The sequence below is a fragment of the Rhinopithecus roxellana genome, chromosome 8 (assembly GCF_007565055.1).
Source record: "Rhinopithecus roxellana isolate Shanxi Qingling chromosome 8, ASM756505v1, whole genome shotgun sequence".
Classification (NCBI taxonomy): Eukaryota; Metazoa; Chordata; class Mammalia; order Primates; family Cercopithecidae; genus Rhinopithecus; species Rhinopithecus roxellana.
The window spans coordinates 13,852,292-13,877,621 of NC_044556.1; the positions used below are offsets into that span (position 1 = coordinate 13,852,292).

Genomic DNA, 25,330 nt, shown 5'->3' on the forward strand with positions numbered 1-25,330 from the left:
AGTGATGGGGCTAGACTACGGTGGTGGCCGTGGAAGGGGTGAGAAGGGGCAGAATAGGACCCAGTGTGCAGCCAGTGGGCTCGGCCGGTGGACTGAATATGGGGCAAGAGAGAGGCATCAGGGTGATGCCAGGGCTTGAATGAATCCTGGAGGGATGGCATTATCCATGGTATACCTCAGTGGGCTCCGAGGGGCATTTACTTTGATTTTTTTTTTTTTTTTTTTTTGAGATGGAGTCTCGCTCCGTCTCCCAGGCTGGAGTGCGGTGGTGCGATCTCGGCCTGAGCCACCGCGCCCAGCCTTTTTTTTTTTTTTTTTCCGAGACGGAGTCTCACTCTGTCACCCAGGCTGGAGTGCAATGGTGCAACTTCGGCTCACTGCAAGCTCCGCCTCCCGGGTTCAAGCGATTCTCCTGCCTCAGCCTCCCAAGTAGTTGGGATTGCAGGCATGCACCACCACGCCTGGCTAGTTTTTTGTATTTTTAGTAGAGATGGGGTTTTGCCATGTTGGCCAGACTGTTCTCGAACTCCCCACCTCAGGCGATCTGCCTGCCTCAGCCTCCCAAAGTGCTGGGATGACAGGCATGAGCGACCGCGCCTGGCATTTGCTCTGATCTTGTATGGCATCCAGGAGGACAAGTGCAGGAGACAATTGGAAACCAAATGCCTGAGCTCAGAGATCCATTTCAGTCTCTTCTCTGGAAAAGCTCAGAGGACCTCCCCACCCCCAAGGGTGGAAACAGAGAGGAGTTTCAAGGACACCCTCCTTCCCAAATGCCTGTCACTTTCCATTTTCCTGCCTTGGTTCCCACTCCTCCCTCCTCTTGTCCAAAGCTGTCTAAGAGGGCCGGGCGCGGTGGCTCATGCCCGTAATCCCAGCACTTTGGGAGGCCAAGGCAGGCCGAACACAAGGTCAGAGTTCGAGACAGCCTGGCCCACACGACAAAACTCCGTCTCTACTAAAAATACAGAAATTCGTGGCCGGGCGCAGTGGCTCAAGCCTGTAATCCCAGCACTTTGGGAGGCTGAGACGGGCAGATCACAAGGTCAGGAGATCGATAGCATCCTGGCTAACACAGTGAAACCCTGTCTCTACTGAAAAATACAAAAAACTAGCCAGGCGTGGCGGCGGGCACCTGGAGGCTGAGGCAAGAGAATGGCATGAACCCGGGAGGCGGAGCTTGCAGTGAGCTGAGATTGCACCACTGCACTCCAGCCTGGGCGACAGAGCAAGACTCCATCTCAAAAAAAAACAAAAAACAAAAATTCGCTAGGCGTGGTGGTGCGTGCCTGTAATCCCAGGTACTCGGGAGGCTGAGGCAGGAGAATTGCTTGAACCTGGGAGGCAGAGGTTGCAGTGAGCTGAGATGATGCCGCTACACTCCAACCCAGGCGACAGAGCAAGACTCCTTTTCAATAAAAAAATAAATAAATAATGTCTAAGAATAATCACAGACCACACCGACATGTGAATGAATGCTCAATGCTCACCCAGCCCTAAGCCAGTGGTCAGTGTGTCAATGGAGGGACACTTGCCAATGTTGGGACATCTGTGCTTGTCACAACTTGGAGGTGCTCGGTTGTGGAGTGGGTGGAGGCCAGGGATGCTGCTCAGCACCCTGCAGTGCCCAGGACAGCCCCACCCTAGAGAAAGATCCAGCCTCAAATGCCCACAGTGCCTCCTTGGTGCCTGTCCCATTATCTATCTAATTTAACAGCTAAGAAATTGAGAGGGAGAATTTCAGAGAGGGAAAGCGATTAGCTCAAGGTCACACAGCAAGGATGATATAACCAAACTGAATTCAAGCCCCTGTCGCCTGTCTGCTGGGTCGTTGTTCTTAAATTCTGGCTCTGGAAGACCTCGTGTTTTTTTTTGTTTGTTTGTTTTCGTTTTTTGTTTGTTTGTTTTTGTTATTATTTGTTTGTTTTGCAATGGAGTCTCGCTCTGTTACCCAGGCTGGAGTGCAGTGACGCCATCTCGGCTTACTGCAACCTCTGCCTCCCGGGTTCAAGCAATTTTCCTGCCTCACTGCCTGAGTAGCTGGGATTACAGGCGCCTGCCATCACACCCAGTTAATTTTTGCATTTTTAGTAGAGATAAGATTTCACTATGTTGGTCAAGCTGATCTCGAACTCCTGACCTCGGGTGATCCGCCCGCCTCGGCCTCCCAAAGTGCTGGGATTAGAGGCGTGAGCCACCGCTCCTGACCTCCAGGGCTCCTTCTAAAATGCCAGCTACCTGCAAGGGTCTTGGCTGTGCTCCCAGAGTCTCCAGGCCTGCGAATGCTGCGTGGCATCCAGTAGGTGCTCAATAAATACTTATTGCATGAAGGAGCATCTCCCCCAAGTGTTCATCTGATGCATATTTGGGGAGCACCTGCCGTGGGCCAGGCACTGGGTACGCGGCAGTGACCAGGAGGAACCCAAGGCATCTCCTCTGCTGGAGGAGCTGCGGGTCCCAGGAGTGGCGGAAATGGACTGGAAATGGCTAGAGAATGTCAGAGCTGCGCCAGGGCCAGCTAGCTCTTTCTGTGAGTCACAGTTTTATTGTGCGCTTACTGTATGCCAGGCACCGGTCGACTGAGTGCTACGCAGGTAGTACTTCAGCATCCTCCCAGTAACCCTCCGCGGTAGGAACTATTTATTATGAAACCCATTTTAGAGAGGAGGAAGGTGAAGTCCAAAACGGGTAAGTCTGTTGGCCCAGTCATATAGGTAGGAAAGGCTGGGGCAGGGGCGGGGTGCTGGATTCAAATTCAGGTGTGTAGGACTGCAGATCCCCACTGGCGAATGAATGAATGAATGAACAAAAGAGTGAATGAACAAAAGAGTGAATGAATGAATGGGTGAGCCAATGGGTGAATGAATGAACGAATGGGCATGCCAATGAATGAGCAAATGAATGCGAGAATGAATGAATGAATGGTGTGGGAATGAACAAACGAATGAGTGGTGAACAAATGAATGAATGGGTGAGTGAACAAATGAATGGATGAATGGGTGAGCCAACAAATGAATTAACAAATGAGTGAGTGAATGAATGCAGGAATGAATGAATGCAGGAAGGAATGGTGTGGGAATGAATGAATGAATGGGTGATACAAGAATGAACGAATGAACAAATGGATGAGCCAGTGAATGAATGAAAGGGTGAGCAAATAAATGGGTGAAGGAATGAACGAGTGGGTGAACGAATGACTGAGTGAATGAACGAATGAATAAACGAATGAATGAATGAGTGAATGAATGAATGGCTGAGCCCGTGAATGATGAATGAATGAGCGAACGAATGAATGAGTGAATGAATGAAAGGGTGAGCGAATAAACAAATGAGTAAATGAATGAATATACAAGGGAATGAACGAATGAATGAGTGAACGAATGGGTGAGTGAATGAATGAATGAAAGTGAGCGAATAAACAAATGCGTGAAGGAATGAACAAGTGGTTGATCGAATGAACTAGTGAATGAACAAATGAATAAATGAATGAACGAACGAATAAGAGAATGAACGAATGGGTGAGTGAATGAATGAATGGGCGGGCCGGTGAATGAATGAACGAATGGTTGAACGAATGAGTGAGTGAATGAATGAAAGCGTGAGTGGCGAGAGCCCTGCCGGCCGCGTGGCGGTGCGAGGCTGCGGAGGCCCGGAGGCACCTGCGCGCCCTTGGCCGACTCGGAGGAGGCGGAGATGGACGCCCGCGGGTCCTCTGGAGATGCAGCCGGCGGCCTGCGCAGGTGTGGGAACCCGGCCCCCGGCGCCGCGTCCTCATCCTCCTCCAGGCGACAAGGTCAGGAGGGGCCGGGGCGGCGCCCCCTCCCTCAGCGCCCAGCCCCCTTCCTGGGTCTTCCCATTCCATCCCGTGGGGGAGGGGGCTGGCGAGGGGGGCGAGGGGGAGGGGGCGGGACCAGGCGGGCGGGGCGGGGAGCTCCGGCAGCGCCCAGCCCCGCCTTCCGGCCGCTCCCCGCGGTCCCTCCAGCCCCTCCGGCCGCCGCCTCCTCCTGGAACCCCGTGCGCCCCCCGCGCCCCGTGCCCCGGACGCCATGAAGCAGCTGTGTCTGTGCGCAGCCGCCTCCTTCGCGGTAGGGCCTGGGGAGGGGGCGCGGGAGCGGGCGGGGCGTGGGTACTTCCTCTCCCCTCTCTTCCCTGTCCCCGGCTGACCTGGACCACCCCCTCGTTCCAGACCCGGGAAAGATGGGTGGGGGAGGGGACAGAGGTTGGGGCAGCTTTTGGGGGGATGGAAGAGACATTTGGGGAGACATGTGGACACATTTTGGAAGACACTTTTAAACAAATGGGGACATTTAGGAGCATTTAGAGGGCATTGGGGGGTGCAGTTTTGGGAAAACATTTTGGAGACAGATGGGGTCACTGAGGGGACAACTTGGAGGCTATTTTGGGAGAGCCGATTTTGCGAGGAGGTAATGATTTGGAGAACAGTTTTGAAGAACAGTTGAGGGATGTTTTTGGAGGATATTTTTGGGACATGACGGGCTCATTGGGAAGGATGGTTTTACAGAACACTTCAGGAATTTCGGGGAGACATTTTGTAATGCATTTCAGGCTCTAGTTTTGGGAGGAGAAGCCTCGGGATGTTTAGGGGACAGTGGTGGCATTTCAGGGCAGTTGTGGATAAACAGTGCAGAGGATGATCCTGAGAGACGTTTAGAGGGGCCTTTTAGGGGTTCAGATGGGACTTTGGAGGGTAGTTTGGAAAAGACTGATGGATCCGTTTGCTGGGGGTGATGTTGCAGGAGTGGTTTTCACTAACGGATGAATTGTGGGACAACTTTTTTTGTTGTACACCGGGGGTCTTGCTGTGTTGCCCAGGCTGGTCTCAAAATTCCTGGGCTCAAATGATCCTCCCACCGCAGCCTCCCAAGCAGCTACAGGCATGAGCCACCGTGCCCTGCTGATTTTTTTTGTTTTTTATAGAGACGGGGTCCTACTGTGTTGCCCAAGTTGGTCTCAAACTCCTGGGCTCAAGCGATCCTCCCACCTTGGCCTCCCCAAGTGCTGGGATTACAGGCGTGAGCCCCCACGCCTGGTCCAGGGAACAACCTTTTGGAAATAGATGCCAGGGGGCTGCTCAGGGGATGATGTTGGTGGTGGGCTTTTGTTGGACAACTGGGGTGATGGGCCTGGGGGCAGATGCTGGGGGTCGCAGGCTTGGGGAACACTGTCTGAAGACCCCCTCGCCCAGGACCACCTCCCCCTGCAGCTGCGGCTCAGCCCCACTGACCTTGGCTCCTGCCCGCCCTGCGGCCCCTGCCCCATCCCGAAGCCGGCAGCCAGAGGCAGGCGCCAGGCAAGTGCCCAGGGGCAGGCGGTGAGAGCCTGGAGGCCCTGTCAGGGGACGCGGGGAGGGGGCAGGGGCCAACTCTGCCCCACGCACCTCTGGGTGTGCCCTGCAGAGTCAAGACTGGGGCAAGAGTGACGAGAGGCTGCTACAAGCTGTGGAAAACAACGATGCACCTCGAGTGGCCACCCTCATCGCCCGCAAGGGACTGGTGCCCACGAAGCTAGACCCCGAGGGCAAGTCCGCGTGAGTGCCCGTGACCCGGGAGAGAGATGGCTGAGGGGTGCAACCTGCTGGCTGAACCCTTGTCTCTCACTTCCAGGTTCCACCTGGCAGCCATGCGGGGTGCGGCCAGCTGTCTGGAGGTGATGATAGCTCATGGTGCCAATGTCATGAGCACGGACGGGGCAGGTACTGCCAGCTGGGCCCCGGGGAGGGAGGAGGAACTCAGCCCAGATGCCCAGTCTGAGCGTCCAGCCAGGCCCTGATTCCAGGCCTCAGTGTTCCCCGCTGAAAAAGGGGGAGGCTCCCTCTGGTGCCCCTCCCCTGCCCCCAGGGAGACACACGGGCATGTTAGGATGGGGTGGCCAAAGACAGAGACTGTGGCTGGCACCGAGCAAAGCGAGTGGACAGCTTGTGGATGGGGAGTGACTAGGATTCAGGTATTGGTTCAGTTGGATGGGGAAATAGCTGGCACAGGGAAGTAGCTGGGGCTTGGGGGATAGCTGCAAAGTTTCTGTTTTTTTTTTTTTTTTTTTTCTTTTTTTAGGGGAGGGACACAGTCTCCCTTTGTCACCCAGGCTTGAGTGCAATGGGCATGATCGCGGCTCACTGCAGTCTCCACCTCCGGGGCCCAAGAGATCCTCCAACCTCAGCCTTCCAAGTAGCTAGGACTACAGGCGCACACCACCACGCCCAATTACATTTTCTATTCTTAGTAGAGATGTGGTCTCCCTGTGTTGCCCAGGCCGGTCTTGAACTCCTGGGCTCTAAGTGATCCTTCCACCTCAGCCTCCCAACGTGTTGAGATTATAGTTGTAAGGCACCATGCCCAGCCTGCGGAAGTTTCTAGAAAGTGACTGAGACAGAGGAAGAACCTGGGGCTTGGGAGATAACTGGGACTATTGGACGAACTAAGCTTTGAGGTGTATCTGGGATGTGGGAGTATCCGAGATCAAGGAAGTGACTGAAGGGAACTACTTGGAGTTTGGAGGAGGAACTGGATTCATGACAGTAGCTGAGCTTGCAAAGTATCTGGGGCAGGAGAATAACAAGTAGAGTTTGGGGAATATCTGAGGTATGTGGGATAGCTGGGATCTAGACTAGTAGCTGGAGTTGTGGGAGCAGCTGGAGCTGTGGGAGTAGCTTGAGCTCTTGGAGTAGCTGGGGTACAAGGAGAACTTGTATGTATGTATGACTTAACTGGGGATCTGGGGGGAATAACTGAGATAAAAATGTGTGGCCAAAAGGACTAGTTGGGGCTCAGGAGGCAACTAGCATGGGGACACAGTCAAATCTGAAGCTTTAGGGCCACAGGCATGATGGGCAGGGTATATGGAGTAGCTGGGGATTCGTGGAGCATCAAACAGGGACAGAGTTGGCATATGGAAGAGCAAGGGTATATGGATTGGAAGAACATATACAGCAACTGTGGGTTGTGAAGGGCAGAGCTGAAATTTTGGTGTAGTTGACCCTGTAGAGTATCTGGGAATATGGGGAGTAGCTGAGGCAATAGGGCTTGAGGAATAGGTGGGTGTGGAGAGTCGCTGAGATGGGATTGTCTGGAATACAGACTAGCCATGGCTTGGAGAATCTCTGGGTACAGGGAATAGCATGGTTTTGAGAAGTACCTGACGGTGGGGCACAATGGCTCATGCCTGTTAATCCCAGCGCTTTGGGAGGCTAAGGTGGGAGGATCGCATGAGCCAAGGAGTTCAAGACCAGCTTGGGCAACATAGCAAGACCCCTGTCTCTACAGAAAATACAAATACATTAGCCGGACATGGTGGCACTTGCTTGTAGTCCCAGCTACTTGGGAGACTGAGACAGGAGGATCGCTTGAGCCTAGGTGTTCAAGCCTACAGTGAGCTATGATCATACTGCACTCTAGCCTGGGTGACAGAGCAAGATGCTGTCTGTAGGGAAAAAAAGAGAGAAATACTGGGGTTCAGGGACTTTGCTAGATACAGAAACTCATCACAAGTCGTTGACATGGCTTGGGGAGCAGCTGCGAGCTACTTGAATAGCTGGAGCTCCAGTAAATCTTCTTTTCTTCCCCAGGTTACAATGCCCTCCACCTGGCCGCCAAATACGGGCACCCACAGTGCTTGAAGCAACTACTGCAGGTCATTTACTTTCTTATCTCAGCTACTCCCTTGGCCCCTACTACTCCTGAGTTCCAGCAATTCCTTGAACCCCCAGATGCTCTGTGAATCCTAGATATTCCTTGGCCCCTTTTACTCCAGAACCCTAGCTACTCCCTAGATAACCAGATACTCTCAGACCATCCACATGTTTCTCCTATTTAAGATATACTCCCAAGCCGGGCGTGGTGGCTCAAGCCTGTAATCCCAGCACTTTTGGAGGCTGAGACCGGTGGATCGCCTGAGGTCAGGAGTTCGAGACCAGCCTGGCCAACATAGTGAAACCCCGTCTCTACTATAAATACAAGAAATTAGCCAGGCTTGGTGGCAGGTGCCTGTAATCCCAGCTACTAGGGAGGCTGAGGCAGGAGAATCTCTGAACTCAGGAGGCAGAGGTTGCAGTGAGCCAGGATCACGCCATTGCGCTCCAGCCTGGGCAACAAGAGCGAAACACCATATAATAAAAAATATATATATGTATATATACTCCCAGTGCCAGGTATTTCCTGAGCTCTGTTTCTCCCCAAGCCCTAGGTCCTTTCTTAGACCCAGACACTTGCAGAGTTCCCAGCTGCTCCCAAAATTCCCAGCTGCTTCTCAGCTCCCAGCTATTTTCTTTTCTCACCAAGTTTCATGAAAATGGAGTCACTTGGGGACCAGGGAAGGGCGAGGCTGAAGTATAGGAGAGCCCAGGGTGGGGAAGGCAGTCCTGGAGAAATCAGGCAGCAAGAAGGATGGCTCTGCCTCAAAGGACTCGCCCCATCCCCAGGCTTCCTGCGTGGTGGACGTCGTGGACAGCAGCGGGTGGACTGCCCTACACCATGCAGGTGGGTGCAGCCCAGCCCTGCCCTGACCCCGTAGCCCAGAGGGTGCTAGACTTGGGGGTTATTCTACCCAGTGCCCTAGGGACCTGACCTGCTGTGAATCTTCCTGTTTCCTCCTTTCTTTTTCTTTTTTTTTTTTTTTGAAACAGAGTCTCACTCTGTTGCCCAGGCTGGAGTGCAGTGGCGAGATCTCAGCTCACTGTAACTTCCACCTCCCAGGTTCAAGCAATTTTCCTGCCTCAACATCCCCAGTAGCTGGGACTACAGGCACCTGCCACCACGCCTGGCTAATTTTTTTTGTGTTTTTAGTAAAGACGGGGTTTCACCATGTTGGCCAGGATGGTCTCAAACTCCTGACTTCAGGTGATCCACCTGCCTTGGCCTCCCATAGTGCTGGGATTACAGGCGTGAGCCACCACTCCTGGCATTCCTTTTCTTTTTATGAGATAGGGTCAAAAAAAAAAAAAAAAAAAAGAGATAGGGTCTTGCTCTGGTGCAATCATGGCTCACTGCATCCTTGACCTCCTGGGTTCAAACAATCCTTCTGCCTCAGTCTCCCAAGTAACTGGGACCACAGGCATGCACCACCATGCCTGGCTAATATTTTAAATTTATCTGTAGATACAGGATCTTGCTGTGTTGCCCAGATTGATCTCAAACTTCTGGGCTCAAGTGATCCTGCCACCTCGGCCACTCAAAGTGCTGGAATCACAGGCGTGAGCCACCCCACCTAGCCTCCTTTTTTTTTTTTTTTTTTTTTTTTTTTTGAGATAGAATCTCCCACTGTTGCTCAGACTGGAGTTCAATGGTGCAATCTCGGCTCACTGCAACCTCCACCTCCCAGGTTCAAGCAATTCTCCTGCCTTAGCCTCCTAAGTAGCTGGGATTACAGGCCTGTGCCACAACACCCGCCTAAAATTTTTTTGTGTTTTTGGTAGAGGCGGGGTTTCACCATGTTGACCAGGCTCGTCTCGAACTCCTGACCTCAGGTGATCTGCCCGCCTCGGCCTCCCAAAGTGCTGGGGTTACAGGCGTGAGCCACTGTGCCAGCCCTTCTCCTCCTTTTTTATTACCTACTGTATGCCAGGCACTGGAGCCCATCATAAATCCCAGTTACCCTTTGAACCGCAGGCTTTTAGCCCATTGCACAGATGAGGCTTAACGAGGCTGTCACTTGACCGCAGATAAGTCGTAGGGAATCCAGGTCATCTGACCTCAAGGAGCAGCCAGTTGTACTCCTGGTCTTTGTGAGGATGAGGAGAGGTCCCTAGGGTTTAATTTCCGTTGAGGAGCTCCTAGAAGATATCAGGAAAACCATAGCTTCAGGCAGCTGGCACCCTCATAATCACCAAATCCAATCTCCTTCCCAGAGGGAGGGAAAGGGACCCACGGATGTGAACCAGAACCCACAGCCCCCGATCTGTCCACTGTGCCCATGAAATTCAGGCGTGGCTTTCGCTGACGACTCACGAAACATCTGTTCTTTTGGAAACTCAGAATAAATTTGGGCTTTTGGGGTTTTAGTCCCTGAGTGAGAATTCCCTGCAGTTGGAGTGTGCTGCCACCTAGTGGCAGCAATGCCTCTGGTCACAATACAGGAGCCCATTGGTTTTTGTCATTCAACAGTTACCGGGCACTTTGGAAGGCCCAGGCGGGCAGATTACCGGAGGTCAGGAGTTTGAGAATAGCCTGGCCAACATGGTGAAACCCTGTCTCTACTAATAATAAAAAATTAAGGCCAGGCGCTGTGGCTCACGCCTGTAATCCCAGCACTTTGGGGGCCCGAGGCGGGCGGATCGAGACCATCCTGGCTAACCCAGTGAAACCCCGTCTCTACTAAAAATACAAAAAATTAACCGGGTGTGGTGGCGCGCCTGTAGTCCCAGCTACTCGGGAGGCTGAGGCAGGAGAAGCGCTTGAACCCGGGAGGCGGAGGTTTCAGTGAGCCGAGATCGCACCACTGCGCAGCCTGGGCAACAGAGCAAGACTCCATCTCAAAAAAAACAACAACAGAAAACAGTTATTGTGTACAGTGTGTCAGGCACTGTTCTACATGATGTAGATAAGGTTTGCAGCAATCAAAACCTCATACTCCCTCAGACACACAGCAGGTACCCAAATAGAGTTTATTGACTGAAAAGTGGATTTTTGTGCATAGACTGTATGTCAACCTGCTGGAATTCACACCCAGGGATTCCAGAGACTGTGCTCTTGTCTCAGCTGCACAGCCTCCTGGGGAGCCTCCCTGTCTCCACTCTGGTCCTGCGCAAATGGCAGTAGGAGGGATCTCTTAAAATATAAATAGACCAAAATAAAAAAATTAAAAAATAAAATAAAATAAAAATAAAAAATATAAATAGACCAGGCACAGTGGTGCAGGCCTGTAATCCCAGTGCTATGGGGGACAGAGGTAGGAGGATTGCTTGAGCCCAGGAGTTTGAGACCCAGCCTGGGCAACATGGCAAAACCCCGTCTCTACTAAAAATATAAAAATTAGCCAGGTGTGATGGCTCATGTCTATAATCCCAGCTACTCGGGAGGCTGAGTCAGGAGAATCGCTGGAACCCAGGAGGCAGAGGTTGCAGTCATCCAAGATCACACCCCTGCACTCCAGCGTGGGTGCAGAGGGAGACTCCGTCTCAAAAAATAAAAATAAAAATAAAATAAATAAATAAATAGGCCGGGCGCAGTGGCTCACGCCTGTAGTCCCAGCACTTTGGGAGGCCGAGGCGGGTGGATCACAAGGTCAGGAGATCGAGACCACGGTGAAACCCCGTCTCTACTAGAAATATAAAAAATTAGCCGGGCACGATGGCAGGCGCCTGTAGTCCCAGCTACTCGGGAGGCTGAGGCAGGAGAATGGCGTGAACCCAGGAGGCGGAGCTTTCAGTGAGCCGAGATTGCGCCATTGTACTCCAGCCTGGGGCACAGAGCGAGACTCTGTCTCTAAATAAATAAATAAATAAATACAGAAACGGGGCCGGGATTGGTGGCTCCACCCTATAATCCCAGCCCTTTGGGAGCCAGAGGCAGGAGGATTGCTTGAGCCCAGGAGTTTGAGACCACCCTGGGCAATATAGTGGCATTCCATTTCCATAAAAAAAATCCAAAAGAAAATTAGCCAGGAGTGGTGGTGCACACCCACACTCCCGGCCACTCAGGAGGCCAAGGCGAGCAGACTGAGCCCAGGAGTTCAAGAAAAGCCTGGGCAACATAGCAAGACCCTGTCTCTAAAAAAACAAAATAAAGTAAAAATTAGCCAGGCATGGTTGCACATGTCTGTAGTGTGGGTCTCATGCCTGTAATCCCAGCCCCTCGGGAGGCCGAGGCAGGAGGATTGCTTGAGCCCAGAAGTTTGAGACCAGCCTGGGCAACACAGTGAGACCCCGTCTCTACAGAAAGTAGAGGGAACCACAGTGCTTGGGACTAGCAGTTGGCAGACCTAGATCCAAGATCTGACTCTTCCTGTGACCCCACTGGGTGACCCCAGGCCTGGTTGGGCCTCGGTTTCTGCATCTGGAAAATGCAAAATTTGCCTTTGTTACAAATCTCCCAGGGTACGTGGGAATTTCTCATGAAATAAAGGGGCAGGGTCATACCCAGGCAGAAAGTCCCCAGAAAAGGTTGAAGTCTCACCCTACCCCTACACTTCCCCCTTTTGTTTTTCTTCCTTTCTTTTCTTGGTTTTTGAGACAAGGTCTCACTCTTGTCACCCAGGCTGGTGTGCAGTGGTGCCATCATGGCTCACTGCAGCCTTGAACTCCTGAGCTCAAGTAGTCCTCCTGCTTCAGCCTCCCGAGTAGCTGGTTCCACAGACACATGCCACCACCACACCCAGATAATTTTTGCTTTTTTTTTTTTTTTTTTTTTTTTGTAGAGACAGGATCTTGCTATGTTGGCCCAGGTTGATCTCGAACTCCTGGGTTCAAGCGATCCTCCTGCCTCGGCCTCCCAAGGTGCTGGGGTTGAGCTACCACACCCGACAACCTTTTCTCTTTTGCAGTGGCTGGTGGCTGTCTCTCCTGTTCAGAGGTGCTCTGCTCCTTTAAGGCACATCTAAACCCCCAAGATCGGGTAAGCTTCTGGGATCTCTTAGGGGAAGATGTTATGCTTGAGGTATGCTGCCACCCACCAAGTGGCAGTATTTCAGGCACCCTTTGAAAGCCTGAGAAAGTTCAAGGTGAAAACTCAAGGGCAGTTCTATAGGCTTCTGCACCTCCCAGGGGTCAGTTTCTCATGCCATCGCATCCCTCCTCCTCCCTACCAGTCAGGTGCAACCCCCCTCATTATAGCAGCTCAGATGTGTCACACAGACCTGTGCCGTCTCCTACTGCAGCAAGGGGCTGCCGCAAATGATCAGGACCTGCAAGGCAGGTGAGTATCTCCCCTCCCAGCCAGTCCACCCTATGCTATGTGACCTTGGGCAAGACTCTTAACCTCTCTGAGTAAAGCGATCTAGCCAGCCTCCTCTTCCCAGCCCGGCCTGGGTACTGAGGTGGGCGTGGGGGCTTGGAGGATGTTCTCATCTCCTCAATAGCCCCCTCCCCTGGTAGGACGGCCCTGATGCTGGCCTGTGAGGGGGCCAGCCCCGAAACAGTGGAAGTCCTGCTGCAGGGCGGAGCCCAGCCGGGCATCACCGATGCGCTGGGGCAGGACGCGGCTCACTATGGTGCCCTGGCGGGGGACAAGCTCATCCTGCACCTTCTGCAAGAGGCGGCCCAGCGCCCCTCCCCACCGAGCGGTATGCAAGCCCCACCTCCCCGCTGCATTTGCTTCTTGGCAGCTTCTTGTCACCCCTTTTCTTTATCATGAATAGTTTCAAGGTACCCCCGACTGTCTGCATTCTAGGAGGTCCCAGAGCTTACCCAATTCTACTCAGAACAGTTTCAAGGAGCCCCAGGGCATTTAGAGTAGTCTAGGAGGGGGTCTGCTTCTGCTTTCCTGGGTCATCTGTACAGTAAGAACTTTGTTGGCCGTTGGTGGCTCACGCCTGTAATCCCAGCACTTTGGGAGGCCGAGGTGGGTGGATCATGAGGTCAGGAGATCAAGACCGTCCTGGCTTACACGGTGAAGCCCCATCTCTACTAAAAATACAAAAAAATGAGCCGGGCGAGGTGGCGGGCGCCTGTAGTCCCAGCTGCTTGGAAGGCTGAGGCAGGAGAATGGGGTGAACCCGGGAGGCGCAGCTTGCAGTGAGCCGAGATCGCGCCACTGCGCTCCAGCCTGGGCAACAGAACGAGACTCCGTCTCAAAAAAAAAAAAAAAAAAAACAAGGCCGGGTGCAGTGGCTCAAGTGTGTAATCCCAGCACTTTGGGAAGCCGAGATGGGTGGATCACGAGGTCAGGAGATCGAGACCATCCTGGCTAACATGGTGACACCCCGTCTCTACTAAAAAATACAAAAAACTAGCTGGGCGAGGTGGCCGGTCCCTGTAGTCCCAGCTACTCCGGAGGCTGAGGCAGGAGAATGGCGTAAACCTGGGAGGTGGAGCTTGCAGTGAGCTGAGATCCGGCCACTGCACTCCAGCCCCAGCGACAGAGCGAGACTCCGTCTCAAAAAAAACCCCAAAAAACAAAAACAAACAAACAAAAATAAAACCACAACAAAACCAAAACAAAACAAAACTTTGTGTCTCCTAAGAAGGGCACCCCTGCTGGGCGTGGTGGCTTATGCCTGTAATCCCAGCACTTTGGGAGGCCGAGGTGGGCAAATCACTTGAGGTCAGGGGTTCGAGACCAGCTTGACCAACATGGTGAAACCCCATCTCCACTAAAAATACAAAAATTAGCCACATGTGTTTCAAACAATTCTCCTGCCTCATCTTCCTGAGTAGCTGGGACTCCAGGTGCCTGCCGCCGCGCCTGGCTACTTTTTGTATTTTCAGTGGAGTTGGGGTTTTGCCACGTTGGCCAGGCTGGTCTTGAACTCCTGAACTCAGGTGATTCACCTGCCTCGGCCTCCCAGAATGCTGGCATTACAGGCATGAGCCACCGCACCTGGCCTGTCCTCTCTTTTTAAGAGTCCCAAGTCGCTCTCTCAGCACTCTACCCAAGCACCAGATTTCTACCTTAAACGCCCTGATTCTTGGGGAAATCAGGAGCCCCCTACAAGTCCCTGGGGCCCACCAATGCCCTTCCTGGGGCTGGGAACAGAACGTCTGACCCTGCTTCCCTCTCTCCCCGGCCCTCACAGAGGATGACTCAGGCGAGGCGTCATCTCAGGTATGGACCCCTAAGCAGTGAAGGAGCCCCTCCTCCCTGCAACCACACTAACTTCCCCCCTGCCCCAAGCTCTGTGAGAAGAGAAGGAAGTTAGACCTGGGAAAACCTGTTTGGAAAGAATGCTACCTTCAGGGTATGCTGCCACCAAGTGGCGGCAGTGTGCCCAGCCTAACTCCCAGAACTGGGTGAGAATACTGGGGGGATGGGTCCAAATTACGGGGCTGGGGTGGGAGGGCAGTGGGGACTGAGGTTGTTGAGGGTTGTTGTCTTCAGGGAGGGAAGCAGATCGGCCTCTTCCCCTCTTTCAGTTTTTTTTTTTTTCCCCGCGAGACGGAGTCTCGCTCTGTCGCCCAGGCTGGAGTGCAGTGGCTTGATCTTGGCTCACTGCAACCTCCACCCCCTGAGTTCAAGTGATTCTCCTGCCTCAGCCTCCCTAGTAGCTAGGATTACAGGCACCCACCACACCTGGCTAACTTTTGTATTTTTAGTAGAGACGGGGTTTCACCATGTTGGCCAGGCTGGTCTCAAACTCCTGGCCTCAAGTGACCCACCCACCTCAGCCTCCCAAAGTGCTGGGATTATAGACGTGAGTCACCGGGCCCAGCCCCTCCCAGTTTTTTTGTTTGTTTGTTTTTTGTTTTGTTTCTTTTTTGAGTGATGGAGTCTCGATCTGTCACCCAGGCTGGAAGTGCAGTGGTGTGATCTCAACTTACTGCGACCTCCACCTCCCGAGTTCAAGTGATTTTTCTGCCTCAGTTTCCTGAGTAGCTGGAACTACAGGCGTGTGCCACCACACCCAGCTAATTTTTTGTATTTTTTAGTAGAAACAGGGTTTCACTCTATGTTGTTCAGGCTGCTCTCGAACTCCTGACCTCCAGTGATCACCCGCCCTGGCCTCCCAAAGTGCTGGGATTACAGGTGTGAGCCACCGCGCCCAGCCCCTCTCCCAGTTTTAAAGCATCTCTGTTCCACAGAGGAGTGAAAACATGTGGGCAGTGTGGTCTAGCTGGGCGAAGAACTGAGGCACAGAGAGGAGCAGAGAGTAAAGAGTAAGATCTGGAACGTACAGGGAGGTGGTCTTGTCTGCGTTTTGCTGGGATAAGCAACGGGGAGGAGGCAGGGGCTGGTTCCGTGTTTACGGGAAGTCAGGCCATGACTGGGGCTGGCTAGGTTGGTTTACTGTCGGGGAGGCTGGCATGGACCCCCGATCTGCCCCCTCCCTTCCCAGAACTCTATGTCCAGCCATGGAAAGCAGGGGGCTCTCAAGAAGCGGAAGGCGCCTCCACCTCCTGCCAGCATCCTCATGCCGGTGAGAGATGCTCCGGGTACGGGAGGAGGCGTGGGGAGCCCCCAGGCACAGGGTGGGGCTCTGGCTGAGACCTGGGATGGGGAAACCTTAGGCCCCATCTGAAGGCCGTGGGCGGGGAGGGAAACAGGATGATCGAGATGCCTATGAGGAGATCGTGAGGCTGCGCCAGGAGAGGGGCCACCTCCTGCAGAAGATCCGGGGCCTGGAACAGCACAAGGAACGGAGGCAGCAGGAGGTTAGGAGGCCTCCAAGATTTAGGGGTGGGGCCAAGCCCGGGTGGGGTCAATGCAGGCATGAAGATCCCCCTACTTTTCTCCCACCTTCCTTCCTCCATCTCTCCCCCTCCCCACTCTGCTGCAGCCACTTGGGCCTCCTCGCTGTTCCTCCAACTCACCAGGCACGGTCCTGCCTCAGGGCCTTTGCACGGCCTGGGTCCTCTACCTGGAATGCTCTAGCCCCAGATGTTCCCACAGCTCTTTACCTCACCTGCTTTATAGGCCCCTTGCCAAAGACACCTCCTATGCCCACTTCTTAAAATTGTAACACCCGACCAGGCGCGGTAGCTCGGCCTGTAATCCCAGCACTTTGGGAGGCCGAGGCAGGTGGATCACCTGAGGTCAGGAGTTTGAGACCAGCCTGACCAACATGGAGAAACCCCGGTTCTACTGAAAATACAAAACTAGCTGGGCGTGGTGGCACATGCCTTAATCCCAGGTACTCAGGAGGCTGAGGCAGGAGAATCGCCTGAACCTGGCAGGCGGAGGTTGCTGTGAGCCGAGATCGTGCCATTGCATTCTAGCCTGGGCAACAAGAGTGAAACTCCATCTTAAAAAAAAAAAAAAAAAAAAAAAAAAATGGTAACACCTGCTTCCCCCTGCCAACTCGTTAGTTCGCTTTATTTTTTATTTATTTATTTTTTGTTTTGTTTTGTTGCCACTCTTGTTGCCCAGGCTGGAGTGCAATGGCACGATCTCGGCTCACTGCATCCTCTGCCTCCCGGGTTCAAACAAGTTTCCTGCTTCAGTCTCCCAAGCAACTGGGATTACAGGCGACCACCACCACGCCCAGCTAATTTTGTATTTTTGGTAGAGACGGAGTTTCACCACATTGGCCAGGCTGGTCTCGAACTCCTGACCTCAGGTGATCCACCCACCGCGGCCTCTTAAAGTGCTGGGATTGCAGGTGTGAGCCACTGTGCCTGGCCTCTTTATTTTCATTTGTAGCACTTACTGCTCTTGGGCATGCATTTATTTTATGTATGTCCACCCATTTGACTGTGAGCCTGTGAGGGCAGGCATGGCTGGTTGTGCCTGGGTCACAGTATGGGCGTCATCAATATTGATTGGGTGAATGAATATTCAAGTGAGTGGATGAATGAATGGCCGAAACCAGGGTCTGCCCTAGAAAAGGCACTCAGTACAAACTTTCTGGCCGGGCGCGGTGGCTCACGCCTGTAATCCCAGTACTTTGGGAGGTTGAGGTGGGCGGATCACTTGAGGTCAGGAGTTGGAAATCAGCCTGGCCAACATGGTGAAACACTGTGTCTACTAAAAATACAAAAAAAATTTAGCAAAAAAAAAAAAAATTTAGCTGCGCCAGGCGCCGTGGCTCACGCCTGTAATCCCAGCACTTTGGGAGGCCGAGACAGGCGGATCACCTGAGGTCAGGAGTTCAAGACCAGCCTGGCCAACATGGCGAAACCCTGTCTCTACTAAAAGTACAAAAAATCAGCCAGCCATGGTGGTGTGCACCTGTAGTCCCAGATACTTGGGAGGGTGAGGCATGAGAATCGCTTGAACCCAGGAGGCTGAGGTTATAGTGACCTGAGATTGTGCCACTGTACTCCAGCCTGGGCGACAGAGCATCTCAAAAACAAAAAGCAAAAACAAAAAAAATTAGCTGGGCGTGGTGGCAGGGGCCTGTAATCCCAGCTACTTGGGAAGCTGAGGTAGGAGAATTGCTTGAACCTGGGAGGCAGAGGTTGCAGTGAGCCAAGATCGCGCCACTGCACTCCAGCCTGGGTGACACAGCAAGACTCCATCTCAACAACAACAACAAAACAAACTTGTTGAGTGAATGAATGAGTGGATGGAACGGTGCCTGACATACAGCAGGTGCTTAATAAGTACTTAGTAATGAATGGCCAGAATGGTGCATACTGGCACACAGCAGGCACTCAATAAATACTTAGAAATGAATGACTGGTCAGAATGGTGCATGGTGGCACAGTAGGTGCTCAATAAATACTGAGTGAAAGAACAATAGCTAGCACAAAGTAGGCACTTAATAAATAGGAATGAATGGGGCCCAGCATACAGCAGGTGCCCAATAAATACTTAGTAATGAGTGATTAAACAGAATGGTGCCTGGTACACGGCAGCCACTCAATAAATAGTAATGAGAAAGCAGGCAGAATGCAGTAGGTGCTCAATAGTTGCACATGGAATGCGTGAATATGCATGGAATGGAGACTGTGAAGCAGGAGGTGGGGCAGGGAGACCTTCTGCCCAGATCCAACCCCCTGTCCCTGCTTCTCCCATCAGTCCCCGGAGGCCAGCTCCCTGCACAGCCTGGAGAGACAGGTAGGTGGGAAGGTGGGGAGGAGCCGGCCCTCCCCCTGCTCAGCCTTTCCTCCCAGAGGCAGCTGAGCGTCCACTGCTGCTCACAGGTGCAAGAGCTGCAGCAGCTGCTGGTGGAGAGACAGGAGGAGAAGGAGAGCCTGGGACGGGAGGTGGAGAGTTTGCAGAGCCGGCTGTCCCTGCTGGAGGTAGGAGCAGTGATGAGTCGGGGCTGGGCTGGGGCTGGGTGGGGGAACTTCTCTCCTGCCGCAGTGAAAAGACAGCCACACCAGTGCACGCACAGCCTCACACACATGCAAATGCACCCACCAGACACATGCACTCACAAACCTGTAGTCACGGCTGGGCGCAGTGGCTCACGCCCGTAATCCCAGCACTCTGGGAGGCCGAGGCAGGTGGATCACGAGGTCAGGAGATCGAGACCAACCGACCTTCCTTCCTTCCTTCCTTCCTCCTTCCTTCCTTCCTTTTTTTTTTTTTTTTTTTTTTTTGACAGGGTCTTGCTATGTCACCCAGGCTGGGGTGCAATGGTGTGATCTCGGCTCTTGTGATCTCGGCTCACGGCAACCTCTGCCTTCCGGGTTCATGCCATTCTCCTGCCTCAGCCCCCCGAGTAGCTGGGACTACAGGTGCACGCGACCACGCCCGGCTAACCTTTGTATTTTTGGTAGAAATGGGGTTTCACCATATTGGTCAGGCTGGTCTTGAACTCCTGACCTCAGGTGATCCGCCTACCTTGGCCTCCGAAAGTGCTGGATTACAGGTGTGAGCCACCACACCCAGACCCAGAAAGGACTTTTCTTTAAGCATACGCATACACACAGGGATGGATAACCACTCTCTATGCACGTGGCAGAGCACAGATAACAGCAGGCACACCCACAAACACACAGTTTACAGACACGCAAGAAACACGTCCAAGAATACATCATCACACACACAGGCACTGTGCATGCATCCATCTCGTGCAGTCACACACAGACAACATGCCCACAAATACATACACATGCAACAAATACTTCTTCTTTTTTTTTTTTTGAGACAGGGACTTGTTCTGTGGTCCAGGCTGGAGTGCAGTGGCATGATCATGGCTCACTGCAGCCTTGGCTTCCCTGGCCTCAAGCAATCCTCCCACCTCAGCCTCCCAAGTAGTTGGGACCATAGGCGTGTGCCACCACACCTGGCTAATTTTTTTCTTTTTGGAGAGATGGGGTCTCACTATGTTACCCAGTCTGGTCTCGAACTCCTGGCCTCGAGTAATCCTCCCATCTCTGCTTCCCAAAGTGCTGGGATTGCATAAGCCACCATGCCCCGCCAGTATTTCTGAAAACACATAATTATGCAAACATATATATATACAGACAACCGTACACACAGACACCGAGATCCACAGGCACATTAAAAACACAGCCACACACACCCGCCTAAAACTCAAGCATGAGGCCGGGCACGGTGGCGCACACCTGTAATCTCAGCACTTAGGGAGGCCGAGGCGGGTGGATCACCTGAGGTCAGGAGTTTGAGACCAGCCTGGCCAACATGGGGAAACCCCCATCTCTACTAAAAAATACAAAAATTAGCTGGGCGTGGTGGTGGGCGCCTGTGATCCCAGCTGCTCGGGAGGCTGAGGCAGGAGAATCGCTTGAACTCAGGAGGCAGAGGTTGCAGTGAGCCGAGATCGTGCCACTGCACTCCAGCCTGGGTGACAGAGCGAGACTCCCTCAGAACAAATCAACAATCAAAAACTCAAGCATGTAATCACACAGAGTCACAGGAAGTTAGGGGCCCCAAGACATATCCACAACACTCTACCCACACCTATAATCACAAAGACACACCTCCAGCCAGCCTATAATCACAGACACACCTCCAGCCAACCTATAATCACAGACACACCTCCAGCCAGCTATCTGCATGCCAAACAGATACTGTCGCATCCACTCTCATGCAGACAAACACACCCACAGGTAACCAGAGCCTCCCCCGAGGTCCCCTCAGCCAGGAGGGAAACCCCCATGGCACATAGACCAGGAAGCTGGGGGATGCTGGCATACACCATGCATCTGATAAGGAGCTCATACCCAAAATATGTAAGGAATTAATACAACTCGATACCCAAAAAACAACCTAGTTAAAAAATGGAGGCAGGCTCGGTGGCTCACTCCTGTAATCCCAGCACTCTGGGAGGCCGAGGCAGGCAGATCACCAGAGGTCAGGAGTTCGAGACCAGCCTGGCCAACGTGGTGAAACCCCGCCTCTACTAAAAATACAAAAATTAGCCGGGCATGGTGGTGCGTGCCTGTCATCCCAGCTACTCTGGAGGCTGAGGTGGGAGAGTCGCTCGAATCTGGGAGGCGAAGGTTGCGGTGAGCCGAGATCATGCCACGGCACTCCAGCCTGGGACAAAGAAAAAAAACGGGGCCAGGCACAGTGGCTCACGCCTGTCATCCCAACACTTTGGGAGGCTGAGGCAGGAGGATGGCTCGAACCCAGGAGTTCGAGACCAGCCTGGGCGACGTGACGAGACTGCAGCTCTGCAAAAAAAAATAATTAAAAATTAGTCAAGTGTCGTGTTGCGCACCCATAGTCCCAGCTGCGTGGGAGGCTGAGGTGGGAGGATTGTTTGAGCCCAGAAGTTGGAGGCTGCAGTGAGCTATGATCGCACCACTGCACTCCAACCTGGGTGACAGATTAAGACCCTGGCTCCAAAATAGTAATTTTAAAAAAGCGGGGGGAAGGGGGGTGGCAAAGGACATAGAAGGCGCTCACTAAATCCTTGTGGGCCAAGTCTGGTGGGCCAAATGCAGCCATCTGGTGCTCATGGGAGACATACAGATATGTGAACAGCCCAGTCCCCACTGGAGTCTTGGTGGGAACACACAGGGGCTGAGAGCAGAACCCCAAGCTGGACTCTGCTCCCCACCCCCAGAACGAGCGGGAGAATACGAGCTACGATGTGACCACTCTGCAGGATGAGGAGGGTGAGCTGCCTGACTTTCCAGGTGAGCCCCCACCTCCCCACGCACTCCCGGCCGCCTTGTCCCCTGGGGCCCTGGGAGACGGAGCCTGGACCTCTAGATGTGGGGGAGTTTGAAGCTGGGAGGGAGGTATGTACTCCTCCATTTTTAAAATTCTGCTTGTCTGAGCCTGCCCTGGGGACCCTGATCCACCACTCCAGCCCCCCACCTCCTGTCCCCTGTGGCCCAGGCCCCCGGGGCCTGACTCTGTGTTCCCCTCCAGGGGCCGAGGCGCTGCTGTCCAGGCAACTCAGCCCGTCGGCCCAGGAACGCCTGGCCTCACTGCAGGAACAGGTGGCTGTGCTCACCAGACAGAACCAGGAACTGATGGAGAAGGTCCAGGTAGGGAAAGTGAGGCTGGGGACAGATCTGAGGACCTAGGGCTGCTTCCCTGAGGTCAGGGTGGGCAGGGAAAGTGGCAAAGCTGCCCTGTGTCCCCACGATCACATCAACCCCTACCAGACTCCTGCCCCCCACCCCACTCCCCAGATCCTGGAGAACTTTGAGAAGGACGAGACACAGATGGAAGTGGAAGCTTCAGCAGAGGTCATCCCTCTTGCCCTCTATGACTCTCTCCGGGCCGAGTTTGACCAGCTGCGCAGGCAGCATGCTGAGGCCCTGCAGGCACTGAGGCAGCAGGAGACAGGAGAGGTCCCCAGAGAAGAGAGGGCAGCCTGTGGGGAGAGTGAGGGTGTTGGAGCCACAGCCACCAAAAACAGACCAACCCACATGGAGCTAAATGGCTCAGTGGCTCCAGAAACCAAAGTTAACGGAGCCGAGACCACAGATGAGAAGGCTGCAGGAGATGAAACCATGGAAGCCAGGACTATGGAAGCCACGTCCATGGCAGCTGAGGCCACGGGAGCTGAGGCCACAGGAGCCATGGCCACAGAGACAAAACTCACAGGAGCTGAGGTCAGAGAAATGGAGACTGTAGAAGAGGAAGCAAACATGGAAACTAAGCTCACAGGAGCGCAGACCACAGACACAGAGGCCACAGGAGTGGAGGCCACAAAAACAAAAGCAGAGGAAGAAGTGCAGGCCTGCGGAGTGGGTGCTGGGCAACCAGAGCCCCCAGTCACAGGGACCACAAACATGGAGGCCACAGGCTCTAGGGCCACGGGGGTGGAAGCCACAGGAGTCAGTGCCACAGGTGTAGAGAACCCGGGGGTAGAAGCCATGGCCCAGGGGGTCTCTGCTGGCCCCGTCCTACATCCTGGTGCCGCAGAGGCCTCGGAAAAGCTTCAAGTAGAGCTGGAGACCAGGATTCGCGGCTTGGAGGAGGCGCTCCGGCAGCGGGAGCGGGAGGCAGCTGCGGAGCTGGAGGCGGCCCTGGGGAAGTGCGAGGCCGCGGAAGCAGAGGCGGGCCGGCTGCGAGAGCGCGTCCGCGAGGCCGAGGGCAGCGGGGCCAGCGTGGTGGGTGGTGGCAGCGACACCGCACAGCTGCGGGCCGCCCTGGAGCAGGCCCGGGAGGATCTCCGAGACCGGGACTCCCGCCTGCGGGAGCTGGAGGCGGCCTCGGCCTGCCTGGATGAGGCTCGCGCCAGCCGGCTGCTGGCCGAGGAGGAGGCCCGGGGCCTGCGGGCGGAGCTGGCCCAGCGGGAGGAGGCGCGGCTGGAGCAGAGCCGGGAGCTGGAGGTGCTGCGGAGGCAGCTGGCCACGGCCAAGGCCACGGGGGAGCAGCAGCGCACGGCGGCCGCGGAGCTGGGCCGGGCACGGGACGCGGCCGAGGCCCGAGTGGCTGAGCTGGCTGCGGCCTGCGAGGAGGCGCGGCAGGGCCTGGCCGAGCTGCGGGAGGCCTCCGAGGCCCTCCGCCAGTCCGTGGTGCCGGCCACTGAGCACCGCCGGCTGCAGGAGGAGGCCCTGGAGCTGCGGGGTCGGGCGGCCAGTCTGGAGCAGGAAGTGGTGGCCACGGGCAAGGAGGCCGCCCGGCTGCGCGCGGAGCTGGAGCGGGAGCGCGTGTGCAGCGTGGCGCTCTCGGAGCACGAACGCATCGTGGGCGCCCTGCAGGCCAACGTGGCACAGCTGGAGGGGCAGCTGGAGGAGCTGGGACGGCGGCATGAGAAGACCAGCGCAGAGGTCTTCCAGGTGAGCAGGGCTGGCCCCCACCCGGCACCCCAGTGGCCACGTGGCGGCCTTTTTTTAGCCCCCCATCCCTGAGGTGTTTTGACCCCATCGATTTTACTTGAACAGACTTACTTTATTTTTTAATTTTAATTTTTTTTTTTTTTTTTTTTTTTTTTTTTTGAGAGGGAGTCTCGCTGTGTCGCCCAGGCTGGAGTGTAGTGGCGCAATCTCGGCTCACTGCAAGCTCCACCTGGGTTCACGCCATTCTCCTGCCTCAGCCTCCAGAGTAGCTGGGACTACAGGCGCCCACCACCACACCCAGCTAATTTTTTGTGTTTTGTTTAGTAGAGATGGGGTTTCACCGTTTTAGCCAGGATGGTCTGGATATCCTGACCTTGTGATCCACCCGCCTCGGCCTCCCAAAGTGCTGGGATTACAGGTGTGAGCCACCGCCCCAGCTTCCTTCTTTGCTTCCTTCTTTCCTCTTCTTCCTCTTCCTCTTTCTCTTTCTCTTTCTCTTTCTCTTCCCCCTCTTCCCCTTCCCTTCCTCTCCTTTCTTTTTGTTTTTCAGACAGGGTCTGCCTCTGTCACCGAGGCTGGAGGGCAGTGGCACAATCATAGCTCACTGCAACCACCACCTCCTGGGCTCAAGTAATCCTCCCACCTCAGCCTCCCAAGTAGCTGGTACCACAGGTGTGCACCACCATGCTCATCTAACTTTTTAATTTTCTGTAAAGACAGGGTTTTGCCATGTTGCCCAGGCTGGTCTCAAATTCCTGAATTCATGACTGGGCGTGGTGGCTCACGCTTATAATCCCAGCACTTTGGGAGGCCAAGGTGGGTGGATCACCTGAGGTCAGGAGTTCGAGACCAGCCTGGCCAACATAACAAAACCCCATGTCTACTAAAAGTACAAAAAGTTAGCTGGATATGGTGGTGGGCGCCTGTAATCCCAGCTACTCAAGAGGCTAAGGTAGGAAATTCGCTTGAATCTGGGAGGTGGAGGTTGCAGTGAGCCAAGATGATGCTACTGCACTGCAGCCTGGGTGACAGAGGGAGACTCCATCTCAAAAAGCAAAAACAAAAACTTCAGCATCAGAGTCCACTGGATTAAAAATAATGAAATCTGGCCAGTTGCAGTGACTCACACCTGTAACTCCAGCAATTTGAGAAGCCAAGGCGGGCAGATCACATGAGCCCAGGAGCTCGAAACCAGCCTGGGCAACATGGCAAAACCCCATCTCGACAAAAAATACAAGAAAATGGGTTGGGTGGGGTGGCTCTTGCCTTTAATCCCAGCACTTTGGGAAGCTGAGGCAGGCGGATCACCTGAGTTCAGGCCAATATGGTGAAACCCCGTCTTTACTAAAAATACAAAAATTAGGTTGGCATTGTGACACGTGCCTGTACTCCCACCTACTCAGGAGGCTAAGGCATGAGAATCGCTTGAACCCGGGAGGCGGAGGTTGCAATGAGCCAAGATTGCACCACTGCACTTCAGCCTGGGCAGCAGAGCAAGACTCTGTATCAAACAAACAAACAAAAAAAAACAAGAAAACAATACCCGGGGTTGGGCACAGTGGCTCATGCCTGTAATCCCAGCACTTTCGGAGGCTGAGATGGGCAGATCAAGAGGTCAGGAGATTG

General features: G+C 54.0%; 1 protein-coding gene across 7 annotated transcripts in view; it reads left to right on the forward strand.

The window, feature by feature from the left end:
* Positions 1-25,330, forward strand: part of ANKRD24 (ankyrin repeat domain 24) — a 44,575-nt gene that overhangs the window by 12,046 nt on the left and 7,199 nt on the right. For 3 of the 7 annotated variants that reach the window (XM_030937073.1, XM_030937075.1, XM_030937076.1), the window contains 16 exons: positions 5,225-5,311; positions 5,418-5,548; positions 5,625-5,713; positions 7,583-7,647; positions 8,435-8,492; positions 12,493-12,563; positions 12,757-12,863; positions 13,043-13,230; positions 14,683-14,711; positions 15,940-16,020; positions 16,148-16,255; positions 18,564-18,602; positions 18,689-18,787; positions 21,529-21,601; positions 21,840-21,958; positions 22,106-23,704. In XM_030937073.1, the coding sequence (XP_030792933.1) occupies positions 5,225-5,311; positions 5,418-5,548; positions 5,625-5,713; positions 7,583-7,647; positions 8,435-8,492; positions 12,493-12,563; positions 12,757-12,863; positions 13,043-13,230; positions 14,683-14,711; positions 15,940-16,020; positions 16,148-16,255; positions 18,564-18,602; positions 18,689-18,787; positions 21,529-21,601; positions 21,840-21,958; positions 22,106-23,704 (2,943 nt within the window). Of the gene's footprint in view, positions 1-3,956; positions 4,086-4,984; positions 5,312-5,417; positions 5,549-5,624; positions 5,714-7,582; positions 7,648-8,434; positions 8,493-12,492; positions 12,564-12,756; positions 12,864-13,042; positions 13,231-14,682; positions 14,712-15,939; positions 16,021-16,147; positions 16,256-18,563; positions 18,603-18,688; positions 18,788-21,528; positions 21,602-21,839; positions 21,959-22,105; positions 23,705-25,330 lie in introns of those variants that run through there. The other 4 variants (XM_030937078.1, XM_030937072.1, XM_030937074.1 and 1 more) reach the window with 4 other exon arrangements.